Source organism: Primulina huaijiensis, chromosome 4 (assembly GCF_012295235.1).
Source record: "Primulina huaijiensis isolate GDHJ02 chromosome 4, ASM1229523v2, whole genome shotgun sequence".
NCBI lineage: Eukaryota > Viridiplantae > Streptophyta > Magnoliopsida > Lamiales > Gesneriaceae > Primulina > Primulina huaijiensis.
Window position 1 is genome coordinate 7,050,194 of NC_133309.1, and position 9,457 is coordinate 7,059,650.

A 9,457-nucleotide genomic window follows, 5' to 3' on the forward strand; every position below is an offset into this window, starting at 1 on the left:
CGTAGATGTCTGGGGTACGGGTCCCCAGGCCAGGGTACGGGTCCCTGGTCTTAGTAGATGACCGGGGTACGGGTCCTCGGGCCAAGGTACAGGTCCTTGTACTTCGTAGATGACTGGGGTACGGGTCCCCAGGCCAAGGTACGGGTCCCTGGTCTTAGTAGATGACCGGGGTATGGGTCCTCGAGCCAAGGTACGAGTCCTTGGACTTTGTAGATGACCGGGGTACGGGTCCCCGGGCCAAGGTACGGGTCCTTGGATTTTGTAGATCAATTGCTGAATGATTGCTTTATTAAGAGAACAAATAATAGATACAATTCTTCATACATAATATTTCTTCAAATGAAAAGCATTCCAGGGTCTTTTAAGGGAATGTCCCTGATGGTCTTCCAAATAATAAGTTGCACCTGAGCTGACTCTTTGAATTACTTTGAAAGGTCACTCCCATCGTACTTCTAATTTTCCCACATCAACAACTGGTTTTACTTTCTTCATGACTAAATCACCAACCTGGAAGTCCCGGGGTCGAACATTCTTGTTATAGGATTTCATTACCCGGCTTCTATATGATTCCATTCGATTGGCTGCCAGATCTCTTCTTATTTCGACCAAATCAAGTTCAATGGCCCGGGTCTGATTGTTATTGATCGGATAAGATTCTATCCGAGGGCCAATTTGTCCGATCTCCACAGGTAAGACTGCTTCAGAACCATAGACTAGGCTGTAAGGAGTTTCCCGAGTAGTTGTTCTAGGTGTAGTTCGATACGCCCACAAGACACTTGGTAATTCTTCAACCCAGTCTTTGCCCTTTCCATGAAGTCTGGCTTTCAATGCTTGTACAATAATTCTATTGGTCACCTCAGTCTGGCCGTTGGCTTGGGGGTAGGCTACTGAAGTGAAAGATTGAATTATCTTCGTTTCTTGGCACCAAGATGTAATTTTCTTCCCCTGAAATTGTCTTCCGTTATCTGAAATTAATCTTCTTGGTATGCCAAATCTGCAGACAATATTTTTCCAGAGAAATTTCTTGACCTCTTCCTCAGTAATTTTAGCCAATGGCTCGGCCTCTACCCATTTAGAGAAATAATCAACGGCCACTAGAAGGAATTTTTTCTGTGCCCGGGCTATGGGGAAGGGTCCCATGATGTCTAACCCCCATTGATCAAACGGACATGAGATTGAGATAGGCTGCATGTTAGCAGATGGGCGATGATGAAAATTAGAATGGTGTTGGCAACCTTTACATTTCTGAACAAGTTGGGCAGCATCTTGATTCATTTGGGGCCACCAAAATCCGGCCAACATAGCTTTCCTTGACAGAGAAGTCCCTCCGAGATGTTCACCGCAACAACCTTCATGTATCTCTCGGAGAACATATTCCACTTCATTTTCTGCTAAGCATTTGAGTAAAAGGCCCTGATATGATCGCCTGTACAAAAGATTGTTTAAAAAGACGAACCTGGGTACTTGTTTCTTGATTTTTGCAGCCCGGGCCCGATCTTCTGGGAGCTTACCATGGACTATATATTCAATGAGAGGATTCATCCATGAGCTCTTCTGAATCGGGGGTACTTCTTCATCAACAGAAAGCACAAGCCGGGTGAAACAGAGGATTTCTCGAGTGCTTATGTCTGACATCGAGGCAGCCAATTTGGCCAAGGTATCAGCCTCTCCATTCGCTTCTCTAGAGATTTGCTCAATGCTCCAATCGATAAAAGATGCAGCCAAAGCCATGATGAGCCCTAGATATTTGAGTATTTTTTCATTTTTGGCTTCGTATGTTCCTTTGATTTGTTGGGCCACTAATTGAGAATCAGAATAGATAATGACCCGAGAAGCACCAACTTCCCGGGCAGCCTATAATCTTGCCAGAACGGCTTCATATTCAGCTTCATTATTGGTGACCCTGGAGTCTATTCTTAAAGCCAACTTGATCCTCTCTCCTGATGGAGCGATCAAGACCACTCCTACCCCACATCCAGATAAATTAGATGCACCATAAACAAAAATTCTCCACACTTCCTCTTCTCCCGGTTGAATCATCTCTATTAAGAAATCTGTCAATGCCTGGGCTTTTATAGCAACTCGAGGTTTATATTCAATGTCATATTCCCCGAGTTCAAGTGTCCACTTAACCATTCTGCCCGATACTTCAGCATGCGTCATGATTCTCTCGAGTGGGGAGTTAGTGAGGACCACGATTGGATGAGAGAGGAAATATGGTCTCAGCTTCCGAGCAGTTACCACCAGGGCCAAGGCTATCTTCTCTGTTTCACTGTAATTCAACTCGGCTCCTCGAAGGGCATGACTGAGATAATATACTGGTTTTTGATCAGCTCCTTCTTCCCGAATGAGCACAGAGCTAACAACATATTCTGTGGCAGACAAATAAATCCATAATTTTTCCCCGGACTTCGGTTTTACTAAAATAGGCAACTCGGCCAAATGCTTCTTCAAATCTTGGAAAGCTTGCTCACACTTGTCATCCCAGCCAAATTTTTGCGCTTTTCTTAGAACTTGGAAAAATGGATAACTTCGATGGGTAGATCGGGAAATGAAGCGGGACAGGGCTGCAATTCTCTCGGTAAGTTTTGGTACATCCCGAACAGATTGAGGGGAAGGCATGTCCATTATTGCTTTGATTTTTTCAGGGTTAACTTCAATTCTCCTATCAGTCACCAAGAACCCCAAAAATTTACCACTTTTTACCCCAAAGATACACTTAGTTGGGTTGAGCTTTATTCCATATTGTTTCAAGGTGGTGAAGGCCTCAGCCAAATCATCAATGAAGCAGGAGACTTCCCGGGTCTTGATCAGAATATCGTCCACGTATACTTCAATGTTCCGACCTATCTGCTTTTGGAAGACATGATTCATCAAGCATTGATACGTGGCCCCAGCATTCTTCAATCCAAAGGGCATAACAACGTAACAGAAGGTGCCCCCGGAAGTGATAAAACTGGCTTTATCTTGATCTTCAAGGGTCAAGGGGATTTGGTGGTACCCCTGATAAGCATCCAAGAAGCTTAATAACTCGCATCCGGAGGTTGAATCCACCAGCTGATCAATCCGGGGGAGTGGATAACAGTCTTTGGGGCATGCTTTATTTAGGTCCTTGAAATCGACGCACATTCTCCACTTTCTCGTGGCCTTTGGAATGAGGACCATATTTGAGAGCCAAGTAGGAAATTGGACTTCTTTGATGTGGCCGGCCCGCAATAGTTCTCCCACCTGCTCTTCAATTACTTTATCTTTTTCAGGGCCGAAGTGCCTCTTCTTCTGTTTCACAGGCCGGGATCCCGGGAGGATATTTAATTTATGCTCGGCCACTTGGGGTGAGACCCCGGCTAATTCCTTTTGAGACCAAGCAAAAACACTAACATTAGCTTTTAAATAATTTAAGAGATTTACCCGGGTGGACACGCACATGTCTCGGGCAACCCGGACGTGCTTTCCCGGCCCAATTTCCACCACTTCTTGCTCTTCTTCCGCAACAAAATGTACTTCTCTTTCTCTAGCCAACTCCCCTTGACTCTCCTTCCCCTTCCCCTCCCTTCTCGCCTTCTTCTGATCTATCCGGACAGTTTCCCCAAAGCACTTCCGAGAAGAGGGTTGATCTCCCTTGACTTCTCCGACACGTCCGCGTACAGGAAATTTAATTTTTTGATGATAAGTAGAGGCCACAGCTCTCATCTCATTCATAGCTGGCCTCCCCAAGAAGATGTTGTATGAGGACGGGGCATCCACTATTGTAAAGACTGTCAACACAGTTTTCCTCAAATCCCCGGTCCCCAAGGTCAACGGTAGGGTGATTTCCCCTTCAGGGTACACGGCATGTCCAGCAAAACCAAACAGGGAAATCTCAACCGCCTCTAACTGATATTCGTGCAAATCCATTTGGACCAGTGCTTCTTTAAAGATGACATTGACAGAGCTGCCATTGTCAACAAATACTCTTAATATATCATAATTAGCTACTCGGGCTTGGATAACAAGAGCATCATTGTGGGGTAGACTTACTCCCCTGAGGTCTTCTGGGCCAAAGCTGATCACTGGCTCATTTCTCCCACTCACATCAACCTCCAAGCACTCTCTTCTGCTCCTTGCCTTCCGAGCTCGGTTGGAATCACCATCTCTGGACCCTCCCAAAATCATTTTTATTACTCCTCGGCTTGGGGAAGGGCCCTTTCTCTCAGCTTGTCTACTCTTTTCTTCCCGGGAACTCGCTTCTTCCCTTCTACTTTCAATCGGGGTGTCTGTTGACTTTTGAGGAGTATTAGGTCCGGGGCGTCGAGACAACCAAGGTGGTTGTCTAGACTTATCTTGGGGGGGATGAGATGCTGGCATAGACCGTCTACTGGATTCCTTTCTTAAAGTTCGACACTCATTCGTGTTGTGAGAACACTCTTTGTGAAGGGTACAAGACCCTATCTTTTCTGGTCTTGGTGCCCTCGCCATTGGACTGGGAAGCGGGGCTATGTCTGAGCTGCATTCCTGAATTTCTTGATACCTGGCAATTCTCAAGGGTACATGAGAGAAATGTCCAGGACCATTTTTCTTGTGGGCTCTCTCCTCGGGTCTGACAACCCGGTCTCCGCTCGATCTTTTCAAGGCCTCTCTTTTTTGATTCTGCGCCTCTTCCATGTTGATATACTTTTCTGCCTGGGATAAAAGATCTTCAAAGTCCCCGGGAAATTTTTTGGTCAGGGATCGGAAGAAATCTCCTTCCCACAATCGTTGCATAAAAGCTGTGACTTTTGTCTCTGGAGCACAGGCGGGGACCTCCAAAGCTACTCGATTAAACTTCTTGATGTAGGCTCTCAGATTTTCATCTTGGCCCTGCTTCACCTCAAATAGACTAAAGGCAGTCTTCTTGTATTTCTTGCTGCTGCTAAACTGATGCAAGAATACCTTTTGAAAATCTTCAAAGCAATGAATGCTTTGAGGTGTTAGCCCTTCAAACCATCTTTGGGCTGAGTCTATCAAGGTTGCGAGAAATACTTTGCATTTAATTTGATCCCCATAACAGTGTAGCATGGCCATGTTTTCGAATCTGGCCAGATGTTCTTCAGGGTCAGAACTTCCATCATAGTCCTTAACCCTGGCTGACTTGAAATTCCCGGGAAGTGGTTCCCGGATGATGGCATCAGAGAATGGGCAACCCTTGACAATTTAAGCATTGCACTTAGAAACAACTTGCCCTTCCAATACTCTCACCTTCTTTCTCAACTCTTCCAACTCTTCTGCCACAGTAGGAGAATTAGAGCCTGCACTGGACTCCCTCTCCTCCTCCCTTCTTGCTTCCTCCTGCTCTTTTTGTGCATGATCCTATTCTTGTTCGGGCCGAGTAGAATGATTAACAAGGGTATTATTTTCCAATGCTGCTTCCACGGCATTGGATACAATTTTAGCCAAGTCTTCCGGTGTCAAGTTAATAGTATGTCGGGGACCAGTGGGTGGCGGGCCTCCTGCACCAGAAAGATGAGTGTCATTTTCTTCCTGGATTCGAGAGGTGTCTTGGTTCGTCATTCTGCTAGGAGCCATATTAATGTCTTAGAAATCTATTTCCCACAGACGGCGCCAATGATGTGATCCGGGTGAAATGGACGAGCGGGGTCGAAGGCTCCGCCGGATCTACTATCAAAATAATGAAGGAAAATGAGAACAAGACGTCTGGATCAAAAGCTTGTTTCCTAGACAATGATATCAAGATCTGCAACCAAGAGAATAACTACGTGAATGGGCGCCGGAGGGGTGTTCGGCGTGACCACTCCGATGCTTAAGTCAGTAGGGAACTCAATCAAGAAAACCAATGTAACCAAGTGATGGCTGTGTAACTGGTGTAGGGAATGGAGAGTAAATGAACAATAAATGAGGGTATTTAATGTGTCAATAGATCATAAATGCAAAGATAGAACATGATATTTATAGTAGAGGATGCAATGATGATCTCGTTCTTTGTGCTTTTCAATAATTATAATAGAGCGGCTGATTATACCCTATTGTTCTGACATGTCAAATATCATACTAGTCACATACAGCCCACTTGATTTTATCAATTACTTATGTTACTTGTCAGAGATAGGTCGGCTGTGCACACCCTACGTTGTCGGCGCCATTAAATGCAGCATTTATATCGAAGTGGTCCGAGTAGAAAGTCTCCTGGAAGCTACATGAGAGCCCGGACATATAATATCCCGGGGAGGTTATGTCCCGGTTGTTCCAATGGCTCGACACTTTTCTCAACTCGTTGGAATGTCTCTGTCGAGCTCATCTTGCATCGTCCCGGGCCCTCTTGGGACCGGGCTTCCTTGCCGACCTATTCCCCCATACCGACTTTACTACGTCTCATGAATAATCGCCCTCCCTGAACCGGGCACTATCCATGACCCCCGGACCTTCTCGGGGTATCATCAATACTTGTTGGAACTTTTTCAACAATTTCGAAATCATAATTTAGATGTTAACAAAACTTGTTATTATGTTACTAATGATTTACCCCAATGTGCGAAAGATAGGATCAATTACGAGTTGTCTAAATCGCAAATTAAAGACCCAACTTATAGCACAAATTGAATAAGACAAACTGATAAGTCAAATGGGCAGTTCAGCTGATTGTCCAGCTGATAGGTGGTTCAGCATGAGAAACTCAGAAGCCTGGCCAGCTGAATGAGTGTTCAACTGATGAAGAGCCCAGCTGTTCAGTTCAACTGAACAAGATCGAAATCAGTTCAGCCGAAGAGTCAACTGATTTCGCCAGCCCCACTGAAGATCAGTTCGGCTGACTAGTTCGGAGCATCAGTTAGAATCTTTCAGTTGAAGAACAAGAAAAATTCATTCAAGTGGATTTCAACTATGCTCAAAGGTACAAAGAAATTGTCTAGTCAAAGGACAATAATGAACGTTGCATCAGAGCATTAAAGACAAACGTTTCAGAAGGGCAGTCGAAAATTCAAGACACAAAGTCCAAGGAACAAATTCAAGATGCAACGGATACAATAATTGAGTCTCACTGTACGATTAGTTTCCCGCCTATATAAAGAGAATATCAGTGAAGACGGAAAAAAAAGAGAGAACCAAAGAGAGTGTGGTAAAAAGAAAAAGGCATGTTTATTTGCCTATCTGCTTTCAAGAAGCAATCAGCCTAGAGGGACACTTCATTACATTATCAGCTTAGTTTAGAAGCTCATTTCCCTCAGTGTGTGAGAACTATTGGTGTATTTATTGTTCAGTTCTCACACACAAACACCACCACCACTCTAAATACAGTCTTTCACAATGACATTACACTTGTGTATGCAGTGTTTGACACATAGACGTTAAAGAAGTGTTTGCTGGAAGGTTCTTACTTCATTCTAAACTATGAGTTCAGTTAGGCAGTAGTGTAAGTCCTAAGCTAGGTGGGTTTGTACAAGTAGTTGTATAAATCAAAGTCTTCTAGTGGATCCTACCCGAGGGGGTAGAAGGGGTGACGTAGGAGCAGTTGAAGTCTCCGAACATCTATAAACATATCTTGTGTACTTAACTGATTAACTATTGTTTTCAAATTGATTTGATCAGTTAGAGCATCGGTCATTTCAGTTCTTACTATAACTGAACTGATATATGCGATAACTGATCACTTGCTTTTTAGTTATTCAGTTTACATAAGTTAAAATGTTTTCAAATATTAACAGCTTTATTCACGAAGGATTACTTCGAGTTTCTTCCGCTTGGTTTTAAACCAAACTCGATTTAATTCATCGGTGTTAACATTCTTAGAACACGAGCTGTTGTAGCTCATTGGAGAATATTTTATTTGAAGCTGTAACGCCCCGACATTCGTATGTTTATGATGTAAGGTAATGATTATGATTAAGTATGTATATTATTCCTTTAATGGTTTATTATGATGACCGTTTGGGATATGTGATGTAATTGTGATGGTTATGATATGAATGGTATTGAATGATATAGAATGAAACAGAGAATGGATGGGTAGGAGAGAAAGTTGATCTTGAGTCAAATAGGTAATAGAAATGTTGAAACGGTATAAAAACTGTGGTAGTAGTTGTGGTTTTTAGCATAATGTTTTGTATATTGATCCGAATGATGTTATGCCACTTTCATTAGAAAGATAAGACATAAGGCTATAGCTTTCAAGTTTTGAGTTTTGTTCAAATCATTGTGGATGACAAGCCAAAAGCACCCCGAAGTGTGTCGTGTGTATCGTTGTTCTTATACTAACACATGTTGGGAGATTTAGCATAACTCTTTACTCAAAACTTCAAATGCCATGAAGTCAATTGGAGATGCAAGCCACGACATAGAGCTAGAATTTTCATGTTTACCACATTTTGTAATTCTAAAGGAAAGAGGCATTTCGGAAGCGATCTTTGATGTGGCTGTGCACAGAGCGCGCCAGAGCGTAAAAAGATGTCCGCCCGAGCGCACCTAGTTCGAAATTTTGGTGTTTTTGGCCGAGAGGTCCGCGCCTGAGCAGAAAAAGTTTTAGAGTAGGTGCACGTCGAGCCAAGTGTTGGCCGAGTGTTCACAATAAAACTCTATGTATAAACAGTCTTTATTTTAATAATATTTGAAATTATTGTTTTGGCTCATTTTTATCTGTATACCAATGCTAGTTGCATAGATAAAGACCTGGAATATACAAATAGTAGAAAAATATGAGATGCTCATATGATGAGTATCATGAAACTCATATTTGCAATACTGTATATTCTAAATAGTTTCTAGTCGATTCAGCCGCCGCTAAGAAGGATATAGGCCTCTCGAGTTCGAGACTAGTATCTGCAATGTGAGTACCATGTTTCATTGGTAGGGGACATTGTGATGTCCGAGCATGCAGATTGATGCTCCTTGTAGAGCGCACTGAACAACCTTCCATAAAGGACTTTCCAAGTGGATCTCACTTATCGAGTGGAAACGTCCTAATTTATGGTTGTACACCATTAGTCCTTACGACCCTGGACAACATTGAGACTCTATGTGCTAGCATTGCACTTTGAGTTGTTTACCGACTCTCAAGGGGTCATCAGGTGGCAAGGTTGGGTGTTTTGGCGAAACATATAGGAGTCGATGCATTGTAGTCGGGGATTCACCGCTTACCTTCGGGTATGGATATCCTATGTGAACTCATGTGTATGTAGTTTGAAATCTCTGATCAGAGTATGGTGGTAATTATGAAAGGGGTTTCATAGATTACATCATCGATCCAACTACGACATGACACATAGTATCGATTCATTGACAACTCTCGATATACCAATGGTTGTCGAATCGGTCGGGATATATGAGATGAAGGGACCGTACTGTACGCTAACCATAATAGAATGGTTCTTGCAGGCACTATCATCTGATACCTAGGGAATCATGTAAGCAATGCTGCTAGGCGTTTAACATGATTGGTTGGGTATTATCAGACTTGAGTTCTGACGTTCTTGTTATCAAGGAGTTGATAATT

The 9,457-nt window shown here is 43.2% G+C and overlaps 1 protein-coding gene across 1 annotated transcript; it reads right to left on the reverse strand.

Annotated features, from left to right (window-relative positions):
- Positions 1–1,854: 1,854 nt before the first annotated feature.
- On the reverse strand, positions 1,855–5,541 carry LOC140974867 (uncharacterized). Its single transcript, XM_073438353.1, has 3 exons — positions 5,401–5,541; positions 5,215–5,325; positions 1,855–5,160 (listed from the first exon to the last, which is right to left on the reverse strand). The coding sequence occupies exons 1-3, from the start codon at positions 5,539–5,541 to the stop codon at positions 1,855–1,857; spliced, it is 3,558 nt and encodes a 1,185-aa protein (XP_073294454.1).
- Between the last annotated feature and the right edge of the window lie 3,916 nt (positions 5,542–9,457).